The sequence below is a fragment of the Geotrypetes seraphini genome, chromosome 2, assembly GCF_902459505.1.
Source record: "Geotrypetes seraphini chromosome 2, aGeoSer1.1, whole genome shotgun sequence".
Lineage (NCBI taxonomy): Eukaryota > Metazoa > Chordata > Amphibia > Gymnophiona > Dermophiidae > Geotrypetes > Geotrypetes seraphini.
Window position 1 is genome coordinate 432,610,420 of NC_047085.1, and position 18,005 is coordinate 432,628,424.

The window sequence follows — 18,005 nt, forward strand, 5'->3', positions numbered from 1 at the left end:
TGTTGTAGTAACAGTAAGATGCTTGAGTAGCTGAGCACATGATGGAAGGACTTTGCAGATGGTAGGAATCTGATCAGCAGACAAGACTCTTATTGCTACATGAAGGGCAGACAAGACACAAATGATGTCATTTAACAGTGGTTCATTTAAATCCAAAAGCTGCAGGTTGTTTTTATTTTATTTTATTTTTTTAAATAATTGAATTCAGTTGTCAATTTTCTAAGGTGTGTTAAGTTTTTACATATAGATACTAGTCTCAAAGTTTGTCACTATTCCCCTGGACTCTGTCTCAGTCCCCATCCCATCCCTAGAGGCTGTCTCTGTCCCTGCTCCATGGGCTCTGTCCTCGTTCCAACCCCCCCCCCCCCCCCAGTTAACTGCAGTACCCGTCCCCATATCATGTGGGGGTGTATGTGTGTGGGGGAGTGTGTGTGTGTGTGTGTATATATATATACATACATACACCCCCACACACCCCCACAACCCCACACACGCCACAACTCCACACACTCCACAAACACTCCCCCCACCCCACCCCCACAACCACACACACCCTACAACTCCTCACTCCTCACAACCACCCCCTCACACACACACACCCCATAACCCTATACACACCCCCATACCACTAGGCAGAAAGGAAGTAACAAATGGTGATGTTACAGAGTAAAAAAACCAACAAAAAAATAGGAAAAAGAGAAGAACTCCCTAAATATAGGACAGTAAAACTACATTCTCGTAATTAAATGAAACCTCTATTTGTCCTGTGTTTTTATGTTGACTAGATTATAAGTTTTGTGAAGCAGGGACTGACTCTTATGTGTTTGCGTACAGCACTGTATGGATCTAATTCTATATATGGCGCCAAAAAAATCCACACTATAAACCATGTCTCGAGTTAGGTGTGTTTATAGAATACACACAGTGCCCATTCCCACAGCAGCAATATAGCCGCGGCCATTTACACCACCTAAAACCTGGTGTAAATGCTCGCGCCTAACTTAGGTGCAGATTGGGAGCTACCCTATAACAGTGCATATAACTGATAGGAACTCCCAAGACCCCTCCCTAGCCATCAGTGGGATGGGGAAGGGGCCCCTCCCTAGCCTGGGGCGGCGGCACCCCTTCCCCATCCTCTTCTTCGCCCTCACTCCTTCCCCGCTCCCCCTGCCACACATGCACAGCCCTTCCCTACCTATATCTCTTTTAATTTCCCTGGTGCGCGCAGCGAATCCAACCTGCTTCTCGTGCCAGCATCGGCTCTCCCTCCAACTTTGCTTCCTAGACAAGGGTCCCGGAAGTGATGTCAGAGGACAAGCTGGCCTGAGCAGCTGGAGGAGGAATGGGAAGGAGGAGCAGGGGGCGGAGAGGAGGAGGGGTGCTGGTGCCCCACCAAGAGGGCACCTGGGCAGACCGCCCCCCCCCCGCCCTTAACTATACCACTGCTAGCCATGTCTCCTTTTGAGATCCACATGGTACAATTTACATGCACAACTGTATAAAATATGCTTAGCAAGTTGTGCACGCAATGAGAAAGGGCTTGGGACTTGAATATTACCTTTTTGTAGTTATACAACACACTCAAAGCGGTTTACATACAGGCAATTCAAGCATTTCCCTTATTTGTCCTGGGGGGCTCACAATCTATCTAATGTACCAAATTCTAACTACACTTCTCCCTCGGTATTCGCGGTTTCAGCAATCATGGTTTCGATTATTCACGGTTTTTAGCTTGCTGGCTCCTCCCCTCCCCCCCCTAATTACCTTGCATAGAGAAATCGCCGATTCCGAGCATTTACAGAGAAAATCGCTGATTCCCGGCACTTTCATCATCGTGTTTTGCCTTTCCTTCAGGAACAGGCCAGGTCTCCCACCATGTTATTTGCGGTTTCACCATATTCACAATGGTTTTTAATAGAAAACAGCGAATAACATATGAAAAAATTATGCGTGTTTTTCTGTATTCGCAGGTCTGTTTATCCCCTATCACAACGAATACGGAGGGAGAAGTGTACTGCCAATAATAGCTTGTTAAGTGACAATTATCGGCGCTGATGGGCTTGTTAACCAATGATGTAAGTTGTGCATACAAATTGGCAATGCACACAGATTCACATGCACAACTTTAGTCACCATATATAGAATCTGGGGGTATAATGTCTAGGAGTGCTATAGAAATAAGTAGTGGAGAATGACAGGGGGACAAATTTTTCTCCGTCACTCATTTTTCCATCCCGTCGAGTTCTTTTCCTATCCCTGCAAGCTCTGTCTTCATCTGCAAAGCCTCAAACACTTTAAAATCATACGTGTTTGAGGTTTGTGTGGTTAAGGCAGAGCTTATAGGAATGGGACAGAGACAGCGCAGAGTTCCTGCGGGGACGGAGACAAAATTTTCCCTGTGTCACCACCAATTGCCTCAGGTACATTAGATAGACTGTGAACCTGCAGGGACAGACAGGGAAAAATGCTTGAGTACCTGAATAAATTCATATAAACAATTCTGAGCTCCCTTGGGAGAAATGGTATAGAAAACTGAATAAATAAATAGTATGACGGAGACATCACAGAAAGGCAGCTGGGATGTATCCTTCACAGTGTGAACAGGAAATCGTGGGCAGACTGGATGGGCGACTGATATTTTTATTTGTGTGCCTATGATTTCTCTCTCATTGCTGGTACTCTGCTGAGAATCAGCATGGCTGGAGAGCTGATTAAGCATAATACTGAGGATTTAATACCCCCAAAGATTAAAAAAAGTGCTGCTTTACCTAATAGCCTGCAGCTGTGACTGAGCATGTCAGACTGGATGACTTTTGATCAGCTGGCTGAAATAATGTTGTAAACTCCACTTGCAGATATCCCCTCTATAGCAGGTGGAACAGTGGTCTGGGTTTCTTTTTTGTCATTAACTTAGAGATTTTTTTTTTTTTAATGTATATCAGATCCTTGTAATGATTCCTCGCCAGTGTACATACATTATTTTCTTGTGAAGCTTTGCAAATTGGCAGCTGTCATTTGTCCATTTTTTTATATCTTTGCATTAGAAGGTCCACTTCTCCTAGGTACAGTGTTAAGAGAAACTAAAATCCTAACTGCCTAATTTTGCTGTTCATGTTTTTCCCGTCTCCTTAAGGTAATATACAGAAATAAAACAAAAAAAATGAAATAAGGGAATAACTTTTTTTATTGGACGGACTCAATACATTTTATGATGCGCTTTGGAAGGTAACCCTTCTTCTTCAAATCTTCTTAAAAAATATATTTGAAGTAGTTCCCATTTTAAACTATAAACCTTTAAGACTAATTAGTTGATCAGTACTGTTACTGCGTATCTTTGTGACATTTTTATTTAATAAGGATTGAATAGTCTGTCTGAGAAGCATGAGCACATTTTCATATTAAGAACTGTCTGGCCAGATCACACACAATCAGTCTTTATGCTGTACTGCAAGTTATAACCCTACAACCCCCCCCCCTAAAACTTTTCCAAATGTATTACAATAAAGAATCTTTTATTTGGAAGCAGGGCTAAATCATTAGGCGAGTTCAGTGTATTTCCTTGCAGGTGAGAAACCCAGAGAGCGAGCCTTGCCAGCAGCTTTGAAGAGCGCTTTGCTTGCTTCTGGCTGGGTAGCCAGCTCTTTGACTGCTTATACAAGAGGGAGAGCCTGCTATTATCCTGACCTCTTCGTGCTCCTAAGCATAGATCTTAACAGATGGACTAATGAAGTGTTATTTTGCTCTGTTAAGCGCCCAGGCTGTGCACGTCACAGCGACCAGAGCAGAGCCCTCCTACATTGCTCGTTCACTGATGTTGGACCAGCTTCCCTGCTGAGTTGGAGTTGGAAATCCGGGGCTGGAGCACATCGCCAAGGGGTAATCAGTTACCACAGCCCCGTCCTTTGTTTCCCTGAAGAGATTTGAACTCTTTACAGGCCAAAACCTTGCTTCTACCGATGCCATGGAGCAAATGACGAGAAAGTTGTTGAGCACTTGATTACTTTGCTGGGACGGAGTTTGTCTGGATTGCTTCCTGTGGGGATAACTCACTTGGAACGGACCTGGCATGCATGACAGACGCCTGATGTCTCCCCAGATGTTTTTTATTCCTGCGGTAAGCATACGGCAGTTCGGGAGGGACCAGATGCTTGGTGTGTTTAGGCTTAAATTAGACAAAAATAAAAAAAATTAGCAAGTGTGTCTGTAGATCAGTCACTAAAAATAGTTTTTTAGCTATAAGTTAGAAGTTTTTTTTTTTTTTCTTATTAAGGTTAAACTGCAGTTATATTGCAGATGAGGGGAATATTAATGTAAAGTTTTCAATATTCAAGTTAGCTAAAGCATGATGTCACAAGTCAAATATATTATAGATTGTCTTCTTTTAGTTTTCCTGAACCTGGGTGATCATAAAAGGAAAATAGCTTTGGGAAATCCACTGATTATTCTAGAATAAGCAGCATAAAATCTGTGTTTTATTGTTTTGTTATGTTTTTTAATTTTGTTAATTCGTTTTCTGTCCTGTTTTTCCCAGAGCTCAGAATGGGTTACAGGTAAACATACATAATATACTGTACAGTTAACAGGTTACAATTTGACAGTTACAGTAGAAGTTTGTGAGATCTAGCTACGCACTTGGGACCTGAATTGGCCACTGTTGGAAACAGGATACTGGGCTTGATGGACCTTTGGTTTGTCCCAGTATGGCAATTCTTATGTTCTTATGTCTTTTGTAATTTTTCCGGTGATGAGAGACGGTGGGGGGGAGGGGCGGGGGAAGAAAAAGGAAGGGAGGCCTACTGCTGGATAGGGGGACAGGAAAGAGATGCTGCTGGACAGGGGGGAGATTAAAAAAAAGGGAGAAGGGCTGCTGCTGGATAAGGAGAGCAGTAAAGGAGAGGTGGTGGACACAGGGAAGGTAAAAGGAAGGGAGAATGGGTAGACAGCCGAGGAAAAAGAAAGACAGATATACAGAAAGCGGCTAAGGAGAGAGAGAGAGAAAGAAATAAAGAGAGACACACACACATATATTCTAGCACCCGTTAATGTAACTAGCTATAAGACTAGTATATATATATATATATATATATATATATATCTCCTATATAATAAAATATTAGCGGCGCATGCGCTTTTAAAAAAGCGTGATCCCTGCCGCTGTGATGTGTGATCCGTGGCTGTGTTCCATTTTAGAACCCGGCCAGGGATCATTCTGGCCACTCCCCTCCTCCCGCCCTCACTCATCAACCCGAAGCAAGCTCAACCCGCCCTCACTCACCAACCCGCCCTCTCTCACCGCTGCTGCTGCTGTCGCTGATCCTCCTCTTCGGAGCAGCCTGCAATCGTGGCCGGCTTTGGCAGGCCTCGCGGACCGCTTTCTGGCCTCAGTGGCACATTCCCTCTGACGCACAGGATCGCGTCGGGAGGGAGCATGCTTCCGGGTTGGGGAGCGGCCTGCGAGGTTTGCTGGGGCTGGCCACCACGATCGCGGCCTGCTTTGAAGAGGAGCAGGCCAGAAGACGCCAGGATGGAAGGAGGGTAAGCAGGGGGGGGGGATCAATACAGGGGGCCAGAGGGAGAGGGAAAGGGGGCTGCTTTGGGGGGAGGGGTGTGCTGAGGGGAGACAGAAGGGGCCATGGAGAGATAGGGAGAGTGAAAGGGGGCTGCTTTGGGTGAGAGGTGTGTTGGGAACAGACAGCTTTGCTCTGGGGGGAAGACAGAAGGGGCCATGGAGAGACAGGGAGAGGGAAAGGGGGCTGCTTTGGGGGGAGGGGTGTGCTTAGGGCAAACAGCTTTGCTCTGGGGGGGAAGACAGAAGAGGGCCATAGAGAGACAGTTAGGGAGAGGGAAAGGGGGCTGCTTTGGGGGGGTGCTGGGGCAGACAGCTTTGCTCGGGGGGGAAACAGAAGGACACAGACAGCGGCCAAGGAGAGAGAGATAATGAAACACAGACAGACAGACACATCTATTCTAGCACCCGTTAATGTAACAAGCTTAAAGACTAGTAAGATAATAATACCCTTAGTGCACATTTGCACTTCAATTTTTGTGGCTCTGTGCGTCCATCGCTCTATGGTCAGCAGAGAAATGTTGCAGAGTGTGGCGTGTGCGCACATTGGGAGCCAACATCAGGGAGAGAAGGAGGCGGTGGCAGCAACCAAGCTACGGAGCTAGGGGAGGGAAGGCCACAACTACTGCCGCTCCGTGGTCGCACAGCCTTCTCCTCTGCCTCCACTCTCCCCTCTGGGTGAATTTCCGGGTCGAGGATGAGGATTTGTTGGAGGCTGGTGGCGCTGCTGCAGAGGGGGTGGGATGGGCTGGGGGGGTGGTCAAAGGAAGGGGAGCGGGGAGCAGGCAGGGAACGGGAGAGACAGATAAGACAGCAGCCAAGGAGAGAGAGAGAGAAAGAGATAGAAAGACAGACAGCGGCCAAAGAGAGAGAGAGACACAAAGACACACAGGCAGCGGCCAAGGAAAGAGAGAGAGAAAAAGACAGAAACATACACAAACAGCAGCCAAGGAGAGAAAGAGATAGAAAGACAAACAGACACACAGCGGCCAATGAGAGAGAGAGAAAGAGACAGAAAGGCACATAAACAGGGGCCAAGGAAAGAGAGAGAGAAAAAGACAGAAACATACACAGACAGCGGCCAAGGAGAGAGAGAGAAAGAGACAGAAAGGCACATAAACAGCGGCCAAGGAAAGAGAAAGAGAAAAAGACAGAAACATACACAGACAGCGGCCAAGGAGAGAGAGAAAGAAAGAAAAAGACAGAAAGGCAGACACACAGCGGCCAATGAGAGAGAGAAAGAGACAGAAAGGCACATAAACAGCGGCCAAGAAGAAAGAGAGAGAAAAAGACAGAAACATACACAGACAGCAGCCAAGGAGAGAAAAAGATAGATAGAAAGACAGACACACAGACAGTGGCCAAGGAGACAGAGAAACAGACAGCGGCCAATGAGAGAGAGAGAAAGAGACAGAAAGGCATATAAACAGTGGCCAAGGAGAAAGAGCGAGAAAGAGGCAGAAACATACACAGACAGCGGCCAAGGAGAGAGAGAGAGAAAAAGACAGAAAAACAGACACACAGTGGCCAATGAGAGAGAGAAAGAGACAGAAAGGCATATAAACAGCGGCCAAGGAGAAAGAAAGAGAAAGAGACAGAAACATACACAGAGAGCGGCCAAGGAGAGAGAGAGAAAGAAAGAGACAGAAAGGCATATAAACAGCGGCCAAGGAGAAAGAAAGAGAAAGAGACAGAAACATACACAGAGAGCGGCCAAGGAGAGAGAGAGAAAGAAAGAGACAGAAAGACAGACACACAGCTGCCAACAAGAAAGAGAGAAAGAGACAGAAAGACAGGCAGACACACAGACAGCGGCCAAGGAGAGAGACAGACAGACAGCGACCAAGGAGAGAGAGAGAGAGAGACAGAAAGACAGACAGACACACAGAAAGACAGACAGCGGCCAAGGAGAGAGGGAGAGACAGAAAGACAGACACACACAGAGAGTGACAGAGGGAGACACACAGAAAGACAGCGGCCAAGGAGAGAGGGAGAGACAGAAAGACACACAGACAGTGGTCAAGGAGAGACACAGAAAGAAAGAAAGAAAGACAGACAGCCAGCGGCCAAAGAAAGAGAGAGAGCCAGAAAGAAAGACAGTGGCCAAGGAGCTTAACGGGCTTAAAGACTAGTATATATATATATATATATATAAGAAATTCTTATATAGATAAATATCTATACATGCTAAGGTTTCCAGTGTTTTTGCCTCCAGTTATTCACATTGATGGTATCGCCAGTCACCCCTTTGTTTTCACAAACTGAGGAACAATCTTTTTTTATTTTGTTTCTAATTCTTAATCTGTGTTTTAAGCAAAGAGCCATAAGGCAGCCATTTTTTCTGGAGCTCTTTCTATACCTCTCTAACCCCCACTTTTACAAAATCGTACCACGGTTTTGAGCACTGGCTGTGGTGGTGACATCTTCGATGCTCATAGGAATTCTATGAGCATTGGAGGTATTACTACCATGGCTGGTGCTAAAAACCATGCCACAGTTTTATTAAAAAAAAAAAAAAGGGGGGCGGGGGTAATTGATTCAAGACAGTTACGACCTCTTTTACAAAGCCGCGCGGCAATAACTCTGAAGCCCTTTAAATCTCTATGGGCTTCGGGGCCGTTAGCGCGGCTTTGTAAAAGAAGTCGTTAATGTTAAGTTTCCTGCTGTAATGATTATAATGATTGAGTTATATGTGACATTTAATGTGTGTCATAGTATGGGTTTTTTTGTGATAATTTTTAATTATGTATGTAATTTTTGAAAACCTCTGCGAATACCTAGAGCAGCAGTATATAAATGTATTAAAATTTTAAAAAAATAAATCTTAAATCCTCCCTGAATATGTCTGAATGTGAAATCAGTGTAGTCCTACATGTAAGGATTGCTATTGTTATAAGAAAATTCTGTTTCATTTATCTTATCTAAAGAGTGCATGTAACAGATGGAATTTGCTGGAGTAGTATTAATAAAAAGTGCCAAATAAAGTTGTGGCATCAGTCCTTCATAGTTTATTTAGATTTTTGATTAAACACTTATCCACAGGTACAAAGCGTTGTACATAGTAATTTAAAATAGCTGGGAGACGAACATTTTTAAATTATTAGACATACACCAACTAAACAAACATACTTATGACCTGAAAACATTGGGAAAAAAGGGAATAACTACAATGTCTTAGAAAGAATACATAAAAGGAAACTACAATAGGAGTGGGGGAAAAGTTAAAAAGTGCGGAATTAAATACATGTATAAAACATCAGTTATAAGCATCTTTAAAAAGCTTTAAAATAAAAATAACGAGCAAACACCTAGCGAGATATTATCTGCATATAATATGTACAATGCTATGCTATTGAAATGCTTAATAATAGCAATAGTAGATAATCTGCACACACAAATTTTGGATGTTGCAATTGCATAATCAGTATTTGGGCCTAGTTGATAGCTAATCAGCTTTGACTGGCGCATTTCTCTGGAGCAATATTCAGAATGGAGGCTCTCCTGTATCCGAGGTATGCATGTGTTTCACTTTTGGGTCAACATTGTAAAGTTTAATTTTGGTTTTACAGCTCACCTTAGTAATTATTGTTCAAGACAGCTTGCAGCATTATTAGTAGTGCTGTCCGATTCAGGAAAAAAATTTTGATTCGATTCAGCCTATTGAATCAATTTTTTCGATTCGATCGATTTTCCTGCCCAATTGGGTGGTTTTTTTTCAAACATCCTGGTGGGTTTATTTTATAGCCTCTTCAACCCCTTTTGCCCTCTCCTACCCACACTGGCGCTGTGGTGTAAACAAAAAAGACTTTTCCTCTCTTTGTTAAATCCTAACTCACGTTTGCGGTCTAACACCAGCTCTGGCAGGATACACGTTTCAAATCTGACATACTGTAATCATAAAACAGAAAATAAAATTATTTTTTCTACCTTTTGTTGTTTGGTCATTATTCAAATCATGTTGGTTCCTTCCTTACATCACAGATCACATCTTCATCATACTCTACACCAGGGGTGTCCAACCTGTGGCCCGAGGACCGCATGCGGCCCTGTGAAGTATTTTATGCAGTCCCGGTTGAGGGTGATGCAGTGTTTTCCTCTGCTGTCCCTGGGTGCTTACCGTCTTGCTGGCTCCCTCTTCTGTCTTGCTGCAGCGTTTGTGCAGCCCCAGAAAAAAATTTTTCGATCAATGCGGCCCAGGGAAGCCAAAAGGTTGGACACCCCTGCTCTATACCTAGCCATTTCTCAGTCTCTATAGCATGGTTCATATTCTCATAGCACTGCTGCTCAAACACCTCAATGGTCTTCATCATATTTTCACCTACTGCCCCACATCCCATTTTTACAAGCTCATCATTGAGTTCTTGTAACCCAAACATATCCATATCATCTAAGTCATACCGACATGTGTTCTCTGCCCTTTCCAAAATGTTGATGTAGCCATATTTTGCAGGCTCTAGACTGGAGCAATGAATGTATTTTCTGGGTTGAGAATACAATACTTCCTTAACTTTTCCAGCAATCACCCGGAGAGAAGGTTGCAGGATTATATCTGGACTGGCTGGGACTTGAACACCTTTTCCCATTCTTGCTGAGAATGTGGAATTTTCATGGCACTTATTAGGTCTTTCCGGAATACCTCTGCGGGTCTCTTGTTCATTTGCTGAGGGTTTTGACTTGCTCCTGTATTTAGCACAGGAAGAAAAAGAAGCAAATTATTTCCCCTTTTACTAAACTGCACTAGCAGTTTTTAGCGCCAGGAGCCGTGCTGAATGCTCTGCGCTACTCACAACGCTCATAGAGTTCCTATGAGCGTTGGGAGCAGCGTGGGGCATTCAGCTCGGCTCCTGGCGCTAAAAACCGCTAGCGCGGTTTAGTAAAAGGAGGCAGTGCTGAAGTGTTACTGAAAGTCCGGTGGCATTTTATCCTGATGCATCCTGGGCTCTTAGCAGGACAGAGCACGAGAGTGATAATCTCCACCACATCCGGGCCACAGCAGGGGCTGGAGGAAGAGGCCATGGTGACGGTGGAACAAATGGCTGCAGGGTGCGCACAGAAATCACCTATTGTGGTTACTCCAGGCTGGTGGCGGTGAACGAGAGTCTGTTCCTGGTCTAGGCAGAGGCCTAACTAACAGCGGGAGGGTATGTTTAAAAAAAAAAAAATTATAATCAGAAAACCAGTGACAGTGAAAGAAGGAGAAAAGCCCCATTGCAATCTGAAGGCATGGGGAGGAGGGTCGGTCACCGAATTGGCCAGGCCAATTTTTTTTTTTTTAAAGAATTGATTCGAATCGATTCACCTGAAGTGAATCGGTGAATCGATTTGAATCAGAAATTGGGCCGCACTAGTTATTAGCAAATCAGATAGTTAAGTCCATTCCTTAAAGAGCTGGGTACATGAGACAACAGAAAACGGTGTGACTTGGGCAAGGTCATAAATGCGTTCGAATGCACAAAGTGAGATTTAAATTCTGGCTTCTCTAGTTTCACAGATGCTAACTTGCCCCCAGTGCCAGGCTGGAGATTTTGGGACAGGCATGGATTTCTGATCACCCCGTCCTGTTTTCATTATGGGACCTGCAGCACTGATTTCAGTGGGCAGAATCAGGCACTATAAATCCCACACTGCTTTGAGATGTGTAAGTTCAAAACCAGGACTGGTCAAAAAGTCTCCTGCCTGGAAGTGGGCAACATGATATCTCTGTAGTTCTCTTAACCACTAAGCCACTGGGGACAGGCATATTGAGTGGGTGGTATGCTTAAATTATTGGGTGGACAATATGGAAACTGTAATCATGGTCATTTGCTGCTGTCCTTTTGGTAATTAAGAGTGTAAAAAAAGTAAACAGGTAGACCAAAATTTTTATTGCTATTGTATAGTGAAGATTTAGAATTCATTACTAATAGATATTCATTTTAATCTTTGCTTATTCAGTTTTGTTTTGTTTTTGTTTTTTTTTTGGGGGGGGAAGACTTGGCTTTTTTGTGAATTTCTATCAGGAGTTAAGATTTGACATTTTGGCTTGACTTTTATGTAATTTTTGGAAATTAAAATTGGCAATTTTTATCAGTTCATAGACAACCCCGTGAAAGACAAAGGCGCGCGCCGACAACTGAGCGCAAGATGGAGGCGCGCGCCAAAGAAAATGATAGTTTTTAGGGGCTCCGACGGGGGTTTTTGTTGGGGAGCCCCCCAGTTTACTTAATAGAGATCGTGCCAGCGTTTTGGGGGTTTGGGGGGTTGTAACCCTCCACATTTTACTGTAAACTTAACTTTTTCCCTAAAAACAGGGAAAAAGTGAAGTTTTCAGTAAAATGTGGGGAGTTACAACCCCCCAAACCATCCACAACGCCCCCACAACGCGGCGCGATCTCTATTAAGTAAAGTGGGGGGGATTCCCCCCCCACACCCCCTGTCGGAGCCCTAAAAACAGTAATTTTCTGCGGCGCGCACCTCCACGCTGCGCTCAATTGTCTGCGTGCGCCTTTGTCCCAGCGCGCTTTTGACCTGACACCATTTTTATTTACAGCTTCAGATATAAGAAGATTTGAAGAGATAATGTGGCCCGCTTTAAACCTGTGGCAGGATACAAACTGACATAACATAACAAACTTTATCAGAAATATATACATTTAACAGCACTTGAAGATCAATCAGAGAGCAGAAATGTGATAAAGTACAATACAAATAATATCATAGTAGACAGAATGGAAGAACATTCAAATAACAGATAATACAATGTCAGCATAATACTAATGAAACACCTAATAAGTACACATTAGAACATTGAAATAACATAGATATGATACTAATGTTTTTTTATAATACAGTTTACTATGTAGTCAAGAGGCCAAGTGCAGCTATATAGATGAAGAACTGCTTCCTCTGGGATCAGTAGCATGGAATGTTGCTGCCGTATGGGCTTTTGCCAGGCACTCGTGGCCTGGATTGGCCAATGTTGGAAACAGGATACCGAGCTAGATGGACCATTGTTCTGATCCAGTATGGCTATTCTTAAGGTGGTAGTGCAGAGTCAATTGAGATAAATAGATGGGTCACTAAATTCAAGACATGTTCTATGTACAGTTAATATTACTCACTGGCGGGAGATATTAAATAAAATGCTGGATAGATTCTAATAATGGTATGACTTGTATATCTCAGCTTTACTTCTTAGATAAAATTCATAATTTAGTAAAGTGCTCAGACCTCATAACCCCATAGTGAGATGATAACATCAACATGAATTTTCACTGATCTACACAAAGTTCCTGTGGTTATTGAAAAGGCTCCAACCAAAACAAGCTTACAGATAAGTGTTTATTATACTGTTCTGGTGGTGGTTGGTAAGGGACAGTAAAGGCTGTGATGGTCCCTACAATAACCGCAGTTTGATGTTATCATCTCACTATGGGTTGTGAGGTCTGAGCACTTTACTAAATTATAAATTTTATCTAAGAAGTAAAGCTGAGATATACAAGTCATACTATGTACAGTTAAACAAGATATGAGGAACAAGGGCGTGCAGCAAGCTAGTTCAGGAGTAAGTGTACAGTACAGTCAAGTCACCATATGTATTAAAGGTTTATAAGAAGAAGCAGGTTTTCTCCTGCTGCCTGAAATAAAGGTAGTTTAGTCGGGCATAGCTCCAGAGTGTGGGGGTCTACTCCTGAGAAGGCTTACTGGTGGGTATGAAATCATAGAATTTCTATTAGTAGGGTATGTAGAAGCAGCCATAAGGAGCTTTGATCAGTAAGTGATTGAATGGAACTTAATTGTTTCAGAGCAAAAAAATAATTTCCTGACAATGTTTGAAAGATGTACTGTACATCAAAATAGGAGTGTCAAGAGCTGGACTGGCGCTGTGCTCTGCACAAGTTCCATATTGCCCCCTCCCCCAACACTGCACTATAGCCACCATAGGGGAGACAATGGAGGGGAGTAATTTTTCCACCACTTTCTCCTATGCAGCCACAACATCCACACTGTCCTTGGGGTGGCTCTGATGGAAAGTGATTGGTGGGATTTCTGAAAACACATGAAAAGTAAAATGAACTAAATTTGAATCGAAATCCTCAGTAGGACTGTAGGTTTCTGAGCAGGGGTTAGGTTAGTGTCTCCAGTCTCCTGTGATGTTTTCTTGTTTTTAATTAAATGTTACAGCACAGCTCTCAGAACTCTCTGCATGTGACTCCCTGGAAAGGTAGTGTTAGGTTAGCGCTCTGCTGTGAACGGTTTGAAGACTGGGAAATTTTCTGAGGAACTGCTTTTATCACGGTGCGTCCCAAAATAGAAAGCTGCAGGCAAAATAAACAGTGTGAAAGAATGGTCCGGCAATCTATAAATGACAAACAACTTTGGTTTTTGACATGAGAATTTTGAATAAAGTTTCTGTAATTCCACTTACAAAGAAAGGCGCTTAACATTTTCTTTTTGATCTTGGATCATAGTTTTAGCTGAATTTTTTTTTTAAATTATGGGGGTGTCTTTGAATTAGAGCATGGCTTTGACTTTGAGTTGTGCACAGCATAGGCACTCACACCTTTTCATCAGGCCCCATTCAAACCAGCAGGTTGACTAGTGCACACTTGGGGCTAGATTCAATAAATGGTGGTCAAAGTTAGGCATTGAGATGATCTGCACTAAGCTAGTATTCTGTAAAAGATACTCCATGCAGAGCATCCTATATAGAATACGACCATGTTTCCCTGGAAAAAGACCTACCCCAAAAATAAGCCCTAGTTAAGATCTACCCCCGAAGCCACTCCGACTCCATCCCTGACACTAGTACTGCCTGATTTGCCAATCATCTCTCCCTTCCTCTCCTACACCCCAATTCTTCCTCTTTCCTTCCCCCTCTCTCCCCCCCCCCATGTGCAGCATCTTTCCTCACCTCTCACCCATCCCCTTGTACAACAGCTCCGAGGCCTCCAAAAACAGCGTCTGCGCTCTGAAAGGCCTGTTTCTCAGCCTTCCCCGCCGGGCCCGGCCTTTCCTCTGCTGTGCCTTTCTATCCCTCCCATCCATCTATGCAGCAGAAACCCACCGACCCTCCCACCGTGAGCCTGACATACCTCCACTCCAAAAGAATCCAAAACATCATGTCATCGGTGACGCAGCAGAGGGAAGGCCTCGGCGGGGAGAGAGCAAGTAATCATGAGTAGAGGGAGTTTGGGTTTCAGCTGAAAATCTACTGGTGTTTTTGCTAAAATCTGAACCCAAATTTCAGTCCAGTGTCAATGCCAAATCCAAAATTGAATTTTGGTTGGCCTCTATATGCTTGCTGTGATTCATTGTGTTGGTGAATTATGCATTTTTCGCAACGGTAAGCTTTGTGAGTATGTGTACTGTATATACTTGAATATAAGCCAAGATGGCCCAAAATGGGGGTCTCAGTTTATATTCGAGCCACTTTCCAATGATGGTGCTTTTTTCCTCTCCTCCCTACACGATGACCAACGCTGTTATCTTCCACACACCTCTCACCTTCGATATCCTGCACTGCTATCATCTACCCTCCCCCAATGATCGGCACCACTATCTCTTCCCCTCTGATGACCACCACTTCTATTCCCTCAATGAATAATATTACTATCTTCCCCCTCCCCGATGACTGACATTGATATCTCTTCCACCCTACTCCCAATGATCGGCACACCTATCCTCTACTACCCGCTCCCTCCTGCCCCAGACTGACATCACATTTACGCTCCGCTGGGCTGAAGAGCCTTGAGCTTCTGCACATATTCAAGGAATACAAAACAACTAACGCAATACGTGATTATAAACAACATTTTTAGTTTCACCTCCTGGAGCAAGAACATATAAATTCTTGGGTGAACCCACCCTTGAGCAAGCAACATAGAGTTGTGGGTCGCGAGACCCCCAGAACATATCACCCCAGGTAGTGAGGGATCTGCATACCAAGTTTCGTTCAAATCGGTCAAGCCGTTTTTGAATTACTGTGAGAATGGCAGCTTTTTACATTTTTTCCATTGACATGAATGGGTGAAATCAGATTTTCTGTTTGTACCTCCGCCCATGTGTGCAGGTGGGCCGCGAGACCCCCAGAACATATCACCCCAGGTAGTGAGGGATCTGCATACCAAGTTTCGTTCAAATCGGTCAAGCCGTTTTTGAATTACTGTGAGAATGGCAGCTTTTTACATTTTTTCCATTGACATGAATGGGTGAAATCAGATTTTCTGTTTGTAGCTCCGCCCATGTGTGCAGGTGGGCTGCGAGACCCCCAGAACATATCACCCCAGGTAGTGAGGGATCTGCATACCAAGTTTCGTTCAAATCGGTCAAGCCGTTTTTGAATTACTGTGAGAATGGCAGCTTTTTACGTTTTTCCCATTGACATGAATGGGTGAAATCAGATTTTCTGTTTGTAGCTCCGCCCACGTGTGCAGGTGGGCCGCGAGACCCCCAGAACATGTCACCCCAGGTAGTGAGGGATCTGCATACCAAGTTTCGTTCAAATCGGTCAAGCCGTTTTTGAATTACTGTGAGAATGGCAGCTTTTTACATTTTTTTCCATTGACATGAATGGGTGAAATCTGATTTTATGTTTGTAGCTCCACCCACGTGTGCAGGTGGGCCGTGAGACCCCCAGAACATATCACCCCAGGTAGTGAGGGATCTGCATACCAAGTTTCGTTCAAATCGGTCAAGCCGTTTTTGAATTACTGTGAGAATGGCAGCTTTTTACATTTTTTCCATTGACATGAATGGGTGAAATCTGATTTTATGTTTGTAGCTCTGACCATGTGTGCAGGTGGGCCGCGAGACCCCCAGAACATATCATCCCAGGTAGTGAGGGAGCTGCATACCAAGTTTCGTTCAAATCGGTCAAGCCGTTTTTGCGTGATCGCGGCACATACACACACACATACATACATACACACATACATACCTCCGATTTTATATATATAGATTTAGTGATTGAAATATGTCAATTTTGAAAATTTACATCTGCTTTTATATTTTGGACTGTTCAGAAAAAAATATATTTCTTTCTATTTCTTTTGTGGTGTATTGTATGCAGAGTCTGGCATATTAGGGTTTCATTTGTATACAATAGTACTTTTAGTTTGTGGGCTTGTATTTGAAAAGGGTTTTGAGTGGTGTTTTTTTTTTCTGTTTTCTGTATGTGTGATTGAGGCCAGGTGTTCTTGTGGGGATAGAAGTCCAGAAACTTTGGTTGGTATCAAGGTCCCAAGTAGGGAACCTATTTGTCGTCTCTCCTTCAGCTTTTTTGGACTTGAAACAGCCCCTGCTAAAAAAATTTGTGATTACTTATGGCATGATCCCTGGCAAACGACGCTCACATACCCAGATTTCTTTGAGTTCAATCTTTTTTTATTGAATTTTATAAACATATAGAAAAACAGTTAACAAAACTATCAGGGAATGTCAACTTACTCTAGGATAATAGCCAGATATGTCATACAAAGAATATAAATAGTTGATGATAGATTATACTTTTTGATCAAGTTTCAAGTTTTATTTTGATTTGATGAATTGCTTATTTAAATTTACTAAGCGAGTTACAATAAAAGAAAGATAAACATACATTTAGACATATTATTTAAAATTTAAAAATGATGTGTTAGACCGACAGACTTACAAACTAATCGGTACACAAGGGATGGAGGAGTAAAGTTACAATTCAATACTTTAAAGTCGAAAACAAAAGAACCATAGATGGAAAAAACATTAGGGAGGAAGTAGTATAAACCTGGAGGGTAACTACCGTATTTTCACGCATATAACGTGCGCGTTATACGCGTTTTTACCTACCGCGCATACCCCTCGCGCGTTATACGCGTGAGCGCGGTATACAAAAAATTTTTTACATAGTTTCCACCCCGCCCGACACCCGATTCACCCCCCCCAGCAGGACCGCTCGCACCCCCACCCCGAACGACCGCTCGTACGCGCTCCCACTAGAGAATGACACGGTGAAAAAATTGGTCCCCGTCACCGCCCCGTCCCCGTCTCACCATCCCCGTCACCGCCCCGTCCCCGTCTCACCAACCCCGTCACCGCCCCGTCCCCGTCTCACCATCCTCTTCACCGCCCCGTCACCGCCACTGCCACCCCATTCACCGCCCCGTCACCGCCACTGCAATCCCATTCACTTTTCTTTATTTACGTATAAAGGAAACATTCTTTAAAACTTTAAAACTTTAAAACTTAGTTAAATATTAGTTAATAACTATACAAAAACAAAACACGCAGAGAAAAAATTAATTAATAAAAATTCTCAAAACTGACACATTTTGATCACTAAATTTAAAATAGTTATTTTTCATACAGTTTTTCAATCACTAATCTTCCACCACCCCTGGGGCTAGCAATGCAAAAACAAACACGACATGTACTTTAAATGCTGCCGTGATTAGCATAGTGACCGCGGCTACGGCTGCAAGTC

The 18,005-nt window shown here is 43.5% G+C and overlaps 1 protein-coding gene across 5 annotated transcripts in view; it reads left to right on the plus strand.

The window, feature by feature from the left end:
• Nucleotides 1–18,005, plus strand: part of CACNB2 (calcium voltage-gated channel auxiliary subunit beta 2) — a 508,378-nt gene that overhangs the window by 262,151 nt on the left and 228,222 nt on the right. The window contains exon 1 of one of the 5 annotated variants that reach the window (XM_033931295.1): nucleotides 3,880–4,114. The exons of the other annotated variants lie outside the window; for them this stretch is intronic. Within the exon in view, the coding sequence (XP_033787186.1) occupies nucleotides 4,067–4,114 (48 nt within the window). The 5' untranslated portion in view covers nucleotides 3,880–4,066. Of the gene's footprint in view, nucleotides 1–3,879; nucleotides 4,115–18,005 lie in introns of those variants that run through there. 5 annotated transcript variants of the gene reach the window in all.